The following is a 14995-nucleotide window of genomic DNA, read 5'->3' as shown; positions in this document are numbered from 1 at the left end:
AATAGAAATGGCTTTTTACTAAACATATAGTGTACTGGAAACCTGGGGGATATTCTACAGAGAAAGGGCCCTGTCAAATTAGGTCGCAAAATTTACGTTTTGTGAAACCACGCTGCAAAGCCAAACTTATAAATATTTATTGTAAAATGTTTAATAGCATCTAAAATATGCCTGGTCCTTACAGAATATAGATAACAAACATTATTGTAGATAAGCCTCAAAGAGATAATAGGCACAACAGTCACAGTAGAAATGTTTGATATATATTTTTTTAAACTTCCAATGGAGGAAGGGTTATATTTAAAGGAAATCCCTTCAAATGTTTGCAGCCTGAACATGTCAACATCGGGTTAATATCTGAGAACTAGAAAGTTAAACGGCTCAGAAAGTAAAACTTAGTAGACTAGCCTATTTTTCATTGCCAAAAGTGAATGAAATTCAAAGAGCCTAACGAGGGAACAGTAAATTAAATATCTATTCCATTTTATTACGGAAGGTGGCATTAGTGACACTGGGAATGAAATTTATGTTTACATTAATTTTTTCTCTGTTGTTTAAGACAGGGGGTTGCCTATGGGAGGTGGTCCTTACTGTAGATTTCACTGTGTAATGGTTTTAACTAATTAGAGGGACAAAAGAAACTTGTCATACCTCCAATATTTGATTACATTCTAAGACAGTATTAATAAGTCTCATTCCCTCAAAGAAGCACATTATGTGTGATGGAATTCACTATACGCTCCTCCCATGCTATGGCAAACATATCGTGTAATGACAAGTCTAAGGCCATTCAGCTGAAACTGTACCTAACATACTTTGCATTCCTCTGTAAGGCACTGAACGCATAATGTTTTTTTCAGACAATAAGCCAAACCTCACGCTTCGTACATGCAATGGAAATTGTCCGTGCAGGGCATCCTTACAAGAGTGCCTCAGTGGGCATGGCCTCTGTCCTCTCAAAGCCACCACCCCACAAATGCACTCCAGTTGTAAGGTCCCGTGTGTCTTGATGTAGGGATTTTTAACATAAAGCCTGCCAACACTTCTCAAGCTGTTTGGTAGATTAGTACAAGGGCTAAAGTGTTGTTTATACTTGACACCCAAAAAATGTTGTAACATAAAGTAGTTTGTAAGGTAAATTGCTGTGTCCCAGCCCTTCATACTGTGGTGTGAATTAGCTTGAATGGGAGAAATATAAACTCTCTCTGCTTTTTGACTTTTCTAAAGCGTTTATTTACATGATCCCATCTTGTTCATTTTATATTTATTTTTACAGCAAAAAAGAAGCAGCTGAAAGAGTTGGCTGGAAAGCCAGAATATGAAAATGAGAAGCTGACACAGTTGCGAAACACCTTAATGGAGGAGTTCACAAAGACTGATGAAGCTAGGGGAATTATCTTCACAAAGACTCGGCAAAGTGCATTTGCCCTTTTTCAGTGGATTAAGGACAACACAAAATTTGAAGAAGCAGGAATTAAAGCTCACTACCTTATTGGAGCTGGTCATAACAGTGAATTTAAACCCATGACTCAGGTAACTAGAACAGAAAATGTAATTATTGGAGTGGTGTTAAAAATGTGTTTACATTTAAAGGAGGCAGCTTGTCTTAATTGTTAGAGCAGAGGACTGGGAGTCAGGAGACCTGAATTCTAGTCCTGCATCTGTGTCTGACTTTGTGCGATCTTGTTCAGATCACCTACCTGCTTTGTGACTCATTTCTCCATCTGAAGAGTGGGAGCACTCATAGCTACCTTTTGTAAAGCACTTTGAGAGGCTTAGTTGAAAAGCATTACATAAGTACAAAGTCTATTCATATTTTAAAATACATTTGTTGAAAATTTGGCCACCCCTCCCTCACTTATCAGCTGAGTCCTGAGATCAGAATTCTGAGCTGTCTTCACTGACAAAAAAGGGGTGTTGTTACCATGTTACAACTAACACTCCATTAGCTATCATGCAGTACAAATATAGTGGAGACAAGGTGCTGTAGCCAAGGACGGCAGAAGGTATAGTGCTGATCTTGCTATCTCCTGGTGTAAATTCCAAGTGCCTGGTCTCCTCTTAATTAACTCACTCTAAAATTCTATCATGCATTAGTTATCTCATAACAAAACACCTTTGTGTCAGTGAAGACAAGGCCCAAGGTTCCCCTAGAAGAGATGATCTTACAAAGGCCAAACGAGCAGGGATTGTTGGGAATTCATGGAAGAACCCAGAACTCTGTTAAGGGTCCCTACTGCAAACACCACCAAGAGCAGCACTTAATGGTGCTACTCACAGCAATGAGAACTATCCCCAATTGTTTTCAAAGGATTGGGCTCACGGTAAGTAAGGTAGATTTCAAATAATGGGCAGAATTCCACTTGGCTGACACTCAGTACAAGCCCACTGACATCAATGAACTGACTTCTGTCATTTGTTACATCTGTACATACCCTTGAGTTCAGTGGGGCAGCCTGGGAAGGACAGACCTGGGCCCTTTATATATATATATATTCTGGCACTAAAGTGGGATATTAAACTAATTTTTGTAAGATACAATTTATTCTTTAAAATTGTATTTTAAGAGACAAAAATAATACCTATTGTCATATTTAGTATTAAATTGAAAACAAAAGAGTTGTAATGTTATTGACCTCTGTCTGTTCCTTGTATTGCTGTTTACTTAATTTGCATAGGCCCATATGCTTCACACCATGTCTGGATAATTATTGAATGAGAAATTGCCAAAATTCACAATGAATATTATTCACAATGAATCACTCAGTTTGGTTTACTTCGTGCTATTCTGTTTGTTGACTGTGCTTTCTTTGTGACTTTCTGCAGCCAAAAATTATTCAGATTTCAAAAATGAATGTTCTAATTGCCTAAATTTTCCCCTTGTATTCCTGTTCTAGCTCCCAATGAGACTGTCATTTCAGCACTTTAGAAAAAAAGTGTGGTTTACATGCTAGACAGAACCAATTTACATCAGGGTTTCTCAGTTTAAAAATATGTTAGGAATTGTTCCCTCAGAGACATGATTCTGGTTTATATGAAGATTTTTTCAATATGGTATAATGATAAAAGAGCAAACAGAGCTTTTCTTTGAAAGCCTCTAGATTCTAAAGTTGGACAGAGCATGTAGAAAGATTTCAAAAGATGTCACATGTCCCTGTACACAAGATTGTTTTGTTCTAAAAGCCTGATCAGTGCTCCAGTGTTTTCATTGCCAAGTCACTATGCTGTTTATCTAAAGAGGAAAATTTTACATTAAAATGTTATAATTCTGATAGGGAAATTTAAAAAGCCTTTTGGGCCTGATTATGGAGGTGCTGAGCCCCATCACTCCAGTTGAAATCAGCGATGGTGGCAGATGTTCACAGCACCTCTGAAAATCAGGACCTTATGTTTTTTTCTATCAGTGCTGCTGTTAATGACAGAAAAAGAACCGGTATTGTCCAACCCCTCTGACACCTCCTAGTTCACTAGCATTATAGGGTGAAATTTTCCACATTTGGGCACTTAATATTAGGTGCTTAAATAAAAGTGACCTGATTTTTTTTTCAAACTGTGCATCTACAGTACCCATTTAAATCAGTGGTGTAGTTTCTTATCTCCCTTAGAAATGCATAAATATGGCTCCTAATATTAAGTGCCCAAGTTTTCAAACTTTGGCCATAATTCACTGAACTTTTTAAAGAAAGGAAAGGGTGACTAGTTTTACGTTCTGGAAGTTAACACTGAAAGTTAATATATTGAATCGAATTCATGGAATTGTTTTTTACAGAATGAACAAAGGGAAATCATCAGTAAATTTCGTGCTGGGAAAGTCAACCTACTTATTGCTACTACTGTGGCTGAAGAAGGCCTGGATATCAAAGAGTGTAACATAGTTATCCGCTATGGTCTTGTCACCAATGAAATAGCTATGGTGCAGGTATGTCAGTTTACAACATGAGTCTTTTTTTTTTTAATATGGTTTGTATTTTGGGGTGTGTTTTTGTTGTGGTTTTAAATAAGGTCAGCATTTCTCATTGTCGTGTCTAAAAAACAAAACAACTTTTTTGTCTGAAGAGGAAGATTGGAGGTGATACACAGGAGCTATGCGCTCTCTGACAGTTGTTTTCAGATGATGATTTTTAGAATTGTACATATCCTATTTGGAGCAAATCTTGGGACCCTTGTGGACTAAGGGGAAGGTGCTTAGAGAGGTGTTCTACACAGTTTTATACTAAGGCCATTTCCATGCATCACTCACTGTCTGTGCACAATGTGACATTCACCCAGGTGCGAAGTGCCTGCTCAAAGCTCTTCACAATATTTAAGATCTGTGGTGGCCCTTCCTGAAGATAGGAGGGAGGATGGGCAGAGAAAATGTGAAGGGCTGGCCTTTGCTCCCTTGTACCATATTGGAGAAGGAGCTCCAGAAGGAGAAGTGTTCCCCCTGCTTCTGTTGATTTAATGAGCTTCATTTACTAACTCTCCCCCCCCCCCCCCCCCCGCAAAGATAAATGACAAAGGATTTTTAGTGAAAAAAATTCCAAATCATTCACTGACAATATTATTTATTTGTATTGCATCGGAACCTGGAGGCCCCAGCCCCGGTGTGCTAGACACAGTACAAATAGATAACAAAAGACACCCATGCTCAGAAAAGTTTACAATCCAAGCAATGAACAGAATATAGTATTGTGAAGGCATTTGCTATGGTAAATAACACATGCAAAGGAACACTTGCATCCCAAAATGCCACTGTGTCAATGCTAGAATTTTATGTGTGAACTAATATGGGGTTTGTGTGTGCAGCACTTCTTGGGGTTTTTTCGGGCTCTAAGCTTTTGTCTCATGATCCCTTTAGCACCGTATCTCCTTAACACCCACATGCTAGGTGTTTTATCTTTAATGGCACTACAGAAGCAGCCCAGGGTATTAGAATGCTGTTTATCCAAGAGCCAGATGAATAATCTTTAACTGCAAATATACTGCACAGGGATTCTTATTCTCTTAACTTCAAGTAAGAAACACTGAACATCTTTAGTTACATGAATATGGCCGTGCGAAGGGCTGTGCAGAATTTCTAAGCCATATTTCTTGCAAACTGCAGGCCCGGGGCCGAGCTCGAGCTGATGAGAGCACCTATGTACTGGTGGCATCAGGTGGATCGGGAGCTGTTGAACGTGAAAATGTTAATATATTTCGTGAGAAAATGATGTATAAAGCTATTCAACGTGTCCAAAGGATGAGACAGGAGGAATATTTAAATAAGGTATTGCCTCTGACTCCTACTTTGTCTTATAAAGAGAAACAGGTCTGTTTCTCGAAGACTGAAAGGAACGCGGTCAACACAAAATCTTATTTAAAAAAAAACGTTAAATGTAGTGTCTGGTACTACAGTTGCCCCCAATTCCTCATGCCAATATTTATTGTTTTACAGTCACATTTACCTGTTTTTAAAAGAACATTTTCTCTTTCCTGTTTATGATGTTAGAAAAACACACATAAACTAGGTGTAACTGACTCTGAACAAAGTAAAGTAACTGAAAATTTGGAGAAAAATACTGTTCTCAAATCTCTGTGACAGTCATTTTAGGAGTTACTTGTAACAAGAAGAGCCAGACATAAATTGTTGGGCAAAAGAGTGATTTTAAAGTTGACTGTGTCCTTTTAACTGTTTCCATTTCACAGAATCTGTATTCATTGCAAGTGTCTGGAATTTTGGAAGTAAACTTGGAAATAAATCTTTCCATTCCATAGCTCTGCTGTTGTAGCTTCAGCAGAATATGACAGTGTTGTTGTTTTTCTGCTTCTAGATTCAGGGTTTTCAGATGCAAAGTATAATGGAAAAAAAAATGAAGGCAAAGAGAGATCAGCTTAAGACTTACAAGGAAAATCCATCACTAATAACTTTCCTTTGCAAAAATTGCCACAAACTGAAATGTTCTGGGGAAGACATACAAGTTATAGAAAACATGCATCATGTCAATGTGAAAAAGGAGTTCCTGTAAGTGTTACCTAACTACTTGTTCTCTTTGAGGAAGGAACCTGTTTTACTGTCAGTATGTCTGCAAAGATCCCTTAACATTGTGGCTGCTATAAAATAAAATATCAAAGTATTTGGGGGGATATGTCAACCAAATTCTGGCTAGTAAGAAATGGAGGACTCAGTCCTCAGCTATGTAAGGTTTTGGTGCAGCTGAGGAGGTGGTAGGGCATGGTGGCCCTAAGCTGAATAGAGGATGAAATATCAATAAATGAAAAAGATTAGGTTCCAGTTGCAATATTGACTAATTCACTTTGTATAGACTGCATGTAATTAACAATCCAACCAGTAACCAAAAATGCTAAGGATGTGCAATGTTGCAAACTGCCATACAGGCTGTTTATATTTCCTTTTGTTTTCTGTTTAGCAGGTTTTTTTATATTAAACTTGCAACTTTAATGTTAAGCTAATTTTTAACTTCTGTGCATCTTCAAGAGATAGAAAAGTGAAAAAATAGAGGGAAAAAGACCGTGTGGCCCTCGGGAGTTGTGCAGTTATTTTTGCAGTCCGTTTTAAACATCATGGCTTTACAGATTGAAGACAATAAAATAGCCATGGTACTATGCAGATATATAACTATAGCTGTAACACTGTAGTTGCTGAGCTCCGTAATACCATAAGGGGAAACTAACCCAATATAAAGGGGCCTACACAAGGCCCTATACGCTAGTCAAACCCTGCTTAAACCTTTAGTGCTGGGTGAGGAACAGTAATCCTAGGCTGTTGCATGTGTATGTGGTGTGTGTTGGGGTAAATTTCACCCACTAATCATAATGTAACTGAAATACTGTTAGAAATGTCTTGCTGCACAAAAGAAATTGTACTTGCTTACAGTGGAGCGTGGGAGTGTGTTTTATTTCCAATTTGCCAATCAATCAATTATTTTTCGCTGTGAACTAGCTATATATCAGACTCCTCCCGACCCTTGAGCATTCCCCCAAAAGTTTCTTTTGGTTGAGACCACTTGCTGAAGGTTTCAGTCTAGGAGAACGTTTGAGAATGTTTATGAGAAGGTGAAAATGGGGAGTTAGAGAAAAGTTGAGCAGCAGCTGTAAATATTAGTTTCTATGGTAGCAAAACGATAAGGAGTCCCCATAAAGGGCTCAGTAAGCAGCATACCAACCTTGTTAGCATAGTGTTGGCAGCTGCCTACCCAAGCACTAGATTAGTAATTCTTTTAACACTTTCACATAGCCGAGGAACTCCAAACATCAAGCATTCAGTAGAATAACTAGCAGAATGAAGTACATGCACTCTGTAGCTTTGTATTTTCAGAACCAGGCACAGCTCCACATTGAGAGGAAATACAGAAGCAGAACCACCCACTCCCACACACTATTTCTCCCAAAGCTCCATGGCACACAGAGTGAGCCAGCTGCACCACCACGTCTGAGGGTGCAGCATGCTCTCCTTTCTAAGGAGGGTGAGCTCTGATAGCCAGTGAGTAGAGAAGGGAGGGTCAGTTATGTCACCATTTCTCCCCATCTCCTAAGTAGGAGCTACTAGAGAGTAGCTTTCAGAGTAACAGCCGTGTTAGTCTGTATTCGCAAAAAGAAAAGGAGTACTTGTGGCACCATAGAGACTAACCAATTTATCTGAGCATAAGCTTTCGTGAGCTACAGCTCACTTCATCCAATGAAGTGAGCTGTAGCTCACAAAAGCTTATGCTCAGATAAATTGGTTAGTCTCTATGGTGCCACAAGTACTCCTTTTCTTTTAGAGAGTAGCTTCTACACTCAGAGGTGCATACAGAGTGCAGTTGTCATTGTCTTGCCCTTGCATTGTCTTGTACACACACAAGGGTCAGACAGAGTTTATGGCCATTTTACGCCCACATCTTACTTCAGCAGTTATGGTCTCAGTGTACTCTATTTAAGGCCATCTCTGCTGTAAAAAGGATAATGCAATCTGATTAATCTTTCCTGTCCATTTTCAGGGACCTTTACAGCATAAGAGAAAATAAAACACTGCAAGAAAAACATGCCGATTACCAAACAAATGGTGAAATTATGTGCAAAGACTGTGGGCAAGTAAGTGTGTTCCCTTTTTCTATTTTGTGCCAACATATTTCTGTCTGATTACACTGAATATTTTAACTGAAATATAACCTTCCTTACATTTTTCAGGCTTGGGGAAATATGATGGTGCACCGAGGTGTAGACCTGCCTTGCTTAAAGATCAGAAATTTTGTAGTTGTATTCAAGGATAAGAAAACCTCAAACAAAATTTTCAAAAAATGGGGAGAGCTGCCAATCAAGTTCCCTGTCTTTGACTATGCAGAGCATTATGTTTCCAGTGATGAAGATTAAGAATTTGTTCAAGAATGTAAAGAAATGCAAATATTCAGCATTATTTTGACTGCTATGATCAGACTCCACTTTTGCATACAGAAGGTCAAATTTTGTATCCTGCAGACTGTGGAAGGCCTTGAATGCAGTAAAACTACTGTGTGGGAAGAAGAAGGACATGGAGAGGAGAGAGGACTATGCTGTCTGGCAGCTGTTTACGCTCCAGCATGCAGGTTTGGGATGGGTTGAGGAAAAAGAAGACCTTGTGGAGCCAGGCTTAGTGTGGGTCCACAGAACAAACCTACTCTTACCTACACAGCAGCATCCAATCAATTATCAAGGTCTCCCTTATATTTTTTTAATTGCAACTGTCATTTTTTATTATTGTAATGAGTGCCTTTCGCTTGCTGAGACTTTCTTCAGATATTTTGGGGCTCTTATCTCAACAGACACTTTTAAAAAAATAACTTGATTGTAGTTCAAATGTGCAGAAAGCAGGGATTGGGAATCAGTTTTTGGTGACACAGCAGCGGAAGTGGAGTACAGGGTATGCAAGCATTATCCCAGTGCAAGAGTTGGTGAGGGCCACCAACTCTTAGCAGCGGTCTAAGCTGGTCATTTTCCACATGTCCTTCCCCATGCTCACATTGCTACTACTCAGAAGCACAGATGACCTTGCTGTCTCCACTTCTGCACTATGTTCTGAAAGAGGAGGCCAGTGAGGGGAGTAGATTTACCTAGTGTTGTCTCCCAGAATGCTCTGCTTCTCTTCCTTTATGCCATCAGCTGGTGACTTCCAAATGTGTTACGTAGTCAGACTAAAACTAAACTACCATTAAAATATGGTTTGAAAAATCACTGTATTTAAGCCTATTTAAATATCCAGCCTCTCAAATTTGAGAACTTCAGTGACAAATACAAACTTTACCTGTGCAGTAACATGAGAAGACTGTGTAAAATGTTGGAGATAAAATAACATAGCCAGTTAATAAATAATCTCTGTAAACTGTGATACATCTTATTTCCTGTCACCATTAGTGCATAGACATTCATATGCAGTAATTGTTGAAGCTTCTCTTCATGACATATTTTTTAAATATTTGGTGTGAAATCCTGGTCCTATTTGAAGTTGATGGCAAAACTCCTATTGACTTCAATAGGGCCAGGATATCCATCCTTGCAATTCAAAGTGCAGCTCTGCTCTAAAAAGTAACTTCAAAAATGGCATCATGTGGTTCCATATTTTTCTCATTGACCAATTACATATTTTTTCACCTTGCAAGTAAAATAAGTGTGGGTTTTGTCTTGTCTTCCTAAATGTCAGCCTTTTAAACTCAACCTGGGATCTCTGAAAGTAAACCTGTGTTCTTTCTGGCTTGAGCATCATTGCTGGTAACCCTGACCCAAATGAGATCTGCAAAAGTGCAGCTGAGGTGCAACTGCATTGTTCTGCAACTCCAGGTGAAGATCCTGCAGTTGAAACATAGCTAAAAATTCTTTTTGCTTATGCACGAGACAGAAAGTAATCCAGCTCACTCTCTCATATGTATACCAGCTTTATGTTGCTAACAGGAGTAAAAAGTAGTATGAACTTGTTTTTGTTATTAAAGAATCAGTGTCCACAAGGAGCAAATCTGTTGAGTTAGGACTTCTGACCACACTTTAGGCATATTAAATTAAATTGTTACATAAAAAAAACAGTAACATAAATTATGACTGGCAGAAAACAGTAGCTTAACACAGATATCAACAAACTGTGGTATGGAACAATGTTAAATTTTAATTTACATATGTCAATGTCTATTCTGATAGGCTCATCTGAGGTCTATATTGTTTTATTTAAATTCTGGCCTCAGTCATTCAGATAACTCATGGGAATCTCTGCTGATTGACTCAGGAGTCAATTTTAGTATTTGCTCTTTTAATTTCATTGTGCATTAAAATGTTAATATTTAAAAATACTACTAAACTAAATTTCATGATAGATATGGAGAAATATCCTGGTATTTCTTATGAAAACATTTAGATAGCATGTAATAATACCTGCCTACAGTGGTGCTGTGTTTCACTGAGCATCAAGTTTTTTATTCAAGATAAATGCTGAATTTGACTTCACCTCAATCATTCTCTCCCATATTTCAATTAAACTGGATGTTCTGCTCATCTGAAGTGATAGCTGCTCATTTTTAAATGAATAATAGGGTTATAAAAATAAATGTGTATTCTGATTATAAGTTTTCCACTACAGGAAGATTGTAGATTACAATGTGCATAAACTGTATAAATTGTGGCATGGGTAACTGAATAATTTAGACCTATAAATAACCCAACAAACTACTACTTCATGGATGGAAATAACTTTCTGACGTCAAAAGTGTGAAGGCCAACAGATTAATATCCATTCAAATGTTCTGAGACAGTACTTTACAGGTCCTTTATTGATACTATTAACAAAAAAGGCAGTGGGATACTGGAGGATAAATAGAACATGGCACATGGGGGTTGAATTTTACGTGGTATATATCTAATCTATAATGATATTCCTCCTCTTACATATTGTGTAAAGTATGATACAGTTTATAAACAAAAGCTTTATTCATTTCAGTACACAACCTTATGTCCTTATTATTCTCTTTTGTCCTTCTTTTAAAAAATATTACAAACCAATGCCTCTCGTACATCCCTAGAAATAAAGATGTTATGTAGTTTTACTGTAATATTGTTAGCAGTTAGGGTGAAGTTGATCCCAGTTCAGAGCTTTGTGCTACTGGGAGCTGTTGGTTATTCTGCCCTGGCTGAGATCACATTTTACAAGCCCAAATACACATGTATGTGTGGCAATGAATGGAGGCTATGTCATACATGTATCTTTGGCTTCTGGTGAGTAAGTAATCTATGCTTTGCCATCATACTTGTGATTTATGGAAGGCCCTTGGTAGGTGTTCTATCATGGCCAACTAAGCATGTGTGCCATCCTTATATCATGCATAACCTATGACACCAAATACTGAAGCTCCAGTTCACATATTGGATAGGCAATTTCCACTCCAGTGCATTTGTTCACATATGGTGTTGTAAAACTCATATTGCTCATCCAGGAAGTGCAAAGTTGTAAAGATGGGACTAAATTGTCATATCTGTATCTGCTAGTTTTATCTCCATTTATTGCCTTATGGTCCCAAAGTCCTCCAGGAGAGTGACAAATCCACACAAGGCTCCTGATTGTATTTTGCACTTAAAGCTCTGATTTTACTGACAGATGTGAAGAGGAAAAAACCATGTCTAATTACTAAGAATTTGTCTAGCTACGTTTGTGGATTCTTAAGAGTGCACAATCGTTCAGTTAAGGGCTAACTGTAAGTTAGGCTTCCATTGATTTCCTTCTGCACTAGATTTTAGTTGTACACCGGACCCTCGCTAGAACACGCACCTATATAGTGCAAATTCGCATATAACGTGGTCGCAGCCATGGATCCCAAATTTAATTACTTTAATGAGAATTCATTTTAACACGGTCCCCACTATAATGCGGTCCCTGCATTAACGCGGTACCGCGCATGGATCCCAAATCCCGCATTCTAGTGAGGGTCCGATGTATTTTGTATTTTTCCATCCACTTTTGGTCAGGTGTCCTGCACACAACACACTTCTATGCCTCCGTTTCTTCATCTGTAAAATGGGGATAATACTTTACCTGCCTAACTGGCATAGGTGTTGTGAAGAGTAATTAGATAATGTCAGTAATATACTTTGAATGTGAAGAGAGAGATACAAGTGTACAGTCATCATTTTGAAACGTTGGTACCTAAAGTTAGGCATCTAAATACACAGGTTTGGGCACCGAATTCAAGGGGCCTGTGTTTACAAAGCTGATGAGCCTCTCCACTTCCAAATGAGATTTGGCTCCCCAAGTTTCATATGAACCTCACCCTATATAGAGTAATGATACCACCTTCCTTGATTTCACTGCTGCTGCATTTCCCAGTGGTACTGGCTGTCTTCTCCCTCCTGTTCACGCTATTTCCTAACTCCACCCACTAGGACCTGACTGGCTTGGGTGGATGGTGACTCTACTGTCAGTTAAGTACCTTTCTTATCAGCATGTCTTAAAGGGACAGGGTCAGTAGGTTCTTTTTATTTTAGCTGGATGTTACAGTAACTATAGAAGCTTTAGAAGCTGTTCGACCTCCTAGGCTCAGAGCATGTGAAATTGCCACGGGGTGGAGCAAACAGGCCTAAGTGACTAGAAACTACATTGAAGTTGTTGCTCATGTAACCCTTCTGCCTGTCAGAGTTGGCAGCAACAAGGGCCGGGTTCAGTATCTAGGGGTTCCATTCCAATAACACAATGCAAAACCGGCTCGAGCCCCCACCCAGTGACCTGGGACAAATATATACCACCCCCACTGGGCGCTTCCAAGAGGCAATACTTCCCCTCTCGCAAGCACATAGTCTGGGTGTAGCAAAAAGCCTTTTAATAACAGAGAGAAACAATGTGGCATTATGTTGGGGAAACACCACCAACAGGATTCATAACACAACCCATGAGCAAAAAACCCACCCCAAGCAAATTGGGGCGTGTCCTTTCCCTTTGGTTCTTGAGTCCAGCAACCTAAAAATCACCCAAAGTCCCAAAATTCCAACAACCCAAAAAGTCTCTGTCCCTGGTCAGGGCAGCCCCAGAGTTCAAAAGTTTATCTGCAGAGTTTTACCTCCCAACCAGGGTAGAGATGGGGGGAGCTAAGGGGCACCTTACATGGTCCAAAGCTGATGGCCCCACCCCTCCATGGGGCTCCGCTCTGCCAGCTGCCCCATGAGCTGCTCTAGGCATCCGACAAACTGCTCTGCTCTGCCAGCTGCTCTGCTCGCCGTCCCACAAACTGCAATGCTCTGCTCTGCTCGCCGTCCCGCAAACTGCTCCACCATATATCTTCAGGCTCCCCCACTACCTAACACAACACTCAGTGATTTCAACTCTTAGTAAGTTTAGCTGTTTTGTGATTTCAGCTTGTAGTAGGGGAGGCTCAGTGCTGGTGCACCATTAGCCCAAAGTGAATTCAGCTCAGCAGCCTGTAATTAGACTCCTAATGGAATCAAAATTAGCTCTGATATTCCACAGTGGAGAGAGGAGAAAGTGTAATTAGCATATAAGGCCCTCACCAGGGGCCCATGCCACCAAGTATTAATAGCTGTCTCCTCTCTCAATTCACAGAATTTTGGAACCCAGGTCCCTTGCCTAGCGAGTGCTACTTAGTGGATGGCGAGTCCCTCCATCATAACAAAAGGCCAAGTACAGTTCCACTGTCCTTGATTCCCATAATCAGGGTAATAACAATTTATTCTTCCTGCCCCAATAACAGAGACACTGGGGATCCCACAGCAGGCAAAGTGACCATTTGGGCAGCTATGGCCTCATTCTAGGCGGGGTGGGTGTGCCTATGCAAATGAGATCAGCCCCTGAAGTTCTTTTCCACAACTTGCCACACCTCACCACCAGATGTCAGGGTGGAGCTCATCCTGACTCTGCTTACACTCATATGGCGTGAGGTTCCCCTTTGCTCATGCCCTAGTACAGCAAGGAAGAGCAAGGCCTAGATTCTCTCAGCAAAGGAGGGCTGCTTACGTAACATTTTGCTTATATAACATTTCTCCAAAGCTGTACATATGGCATGTCAAAAATGTGATTCTAAGGAAAAAATTCTCCCTTGGTATCTACATTGATTCAACTCATATGTGTTCTCCCTAAATATGTACAGCTCTTAATGGCATATGCAGGGAGAGCTGAATGGTAGAGTCCAGATCTGTTGATCTGAGAGAGTTTTGCCTTGTGTATTGAGATCTCCAAAGCTGCTTTTTTGTGTATTACTCATCAGTCTGAACATGCAAAACATTATTTTTGTTTTTACTAACTTTTGATGTAAGAGCCCATGGGCCGAGATACAGAATTTGTAGGATTTGAGGCAGACACTATTGCTTTGTTGCCTTCAGGGATCCGGACGGGGTTGTGTGAAGCAAGGAGATTCTTTTCCCCAAGAATCAGGCAGGTACAGACAATACTGAAGAGGTTTATTCATGGCACTGGGAAGACTGATAAACAGCTTCAAAAGTGTGGTGTTACAGTGACCAATTATATACCATTTCTTATCAATCCATTTGCATTTATCTTGTACTTACAGAGACAAACATTGTTTCAGAGAAAGAGAGAACACTTAACATAATAATGACAGGAGCAGAACTTACTCATAGAAACTATTCTGATTACATCAATTATCTATGACTACCCTTTAGCCAAAGGGGTGGGGTGGGGGTGAATGTTCACAGATATCCAGAGAGTTGTGGAGGGTTTGTACTGTTCTTTCTTACTGAGAGGCCAAGTTATTGGGCACACATTTGTCTGTTGTAAGTTATCAAGGGTTTACAGCTGCCATTGTCCTTGGGCCTCTGGTATTTCTGCTTGTTAGTTACGTGGGTTTTTGCCTCAGCTGCTAACTGAATTTTTATCTCTTGCCTAACAGTTGCCACCAAGAAGTTTTAAGGGGGTAAGTCCTGCAGGAAGTCCTGCGCTAAGGAACATGAGCAATAGCCATCTGTGATTCCCTGATTGGCTGGCACTCCACATATAAACCAGGAAGCCATTTCTGGGTGCTTCTGCTTTAGATCCCACTTGCTGTGACTTGCCTTGATC

General features: G+C 39.7%; 1 protein-coding gene across 5 annotated transcripts in view; it reads left to right on the top strand.

Annotated features, from left to right (window-relative positions):
- Positions 1 to 10917, top strand: part of IFIH1 (interferon induced with helicase C domain 1) — a 50969-nt gene extending 40052 nt beyond the window's left edge. For 3 of the 5 annotated variants that reach the window (XM_043525266.1, XM_007056641.4, XM_043525267.1), the window contains 6 exons: positions 1277 to 1533; positions 3770 to 3919; positions 5087 to 5248; positions 5793 to 5983; positions 7959 to 8052; positions 8149 to 10917. In XM_043525266.1, the coding sequence (XP_043381201.1) occupies positions 1277 to 1533; positions 3770 to 3919; positions 5087 to 5248; positions 5793 to 5983; positions 7959 to 8052; positions 8149 to 8331 (1037 nt within the window). In that variant the 3' untranslated portion in view covers positions 8332 to 10917. The remainder of the gene's footprint in view (positions 1 to 1276; positions 1534 to 3769; positions 3920 to 5086; positions 5249 to 5792; positions 5984 to 7958; positions 8053 to 8148) is intronic. The other 2 variants (XR_006284881.1, XR_005227355.2) reach the window with 2 other exon arrangements.
- Positions 10918 to 14995: the final 4078 nt, after the last annotated feature.

The sequence above is a fragment of the Chelonia mydas genome, chromosome 11 (genome assembly GCF_015237465.2).
Source record: "Chelonia mydas isolate rCheMyd1 chromosome 11, rCheMyd1.pri.v2, whole genome shotgun sequence".
Classification (NCBI taxonomy): Eukaryota; Metazoa; Chordata; order Testudines; family Cheloniidae; genus Chelonia; species Chelonia mydas.
This window is presented reverse-complemented; position numbering and strand designations above follow the sequence as displayed.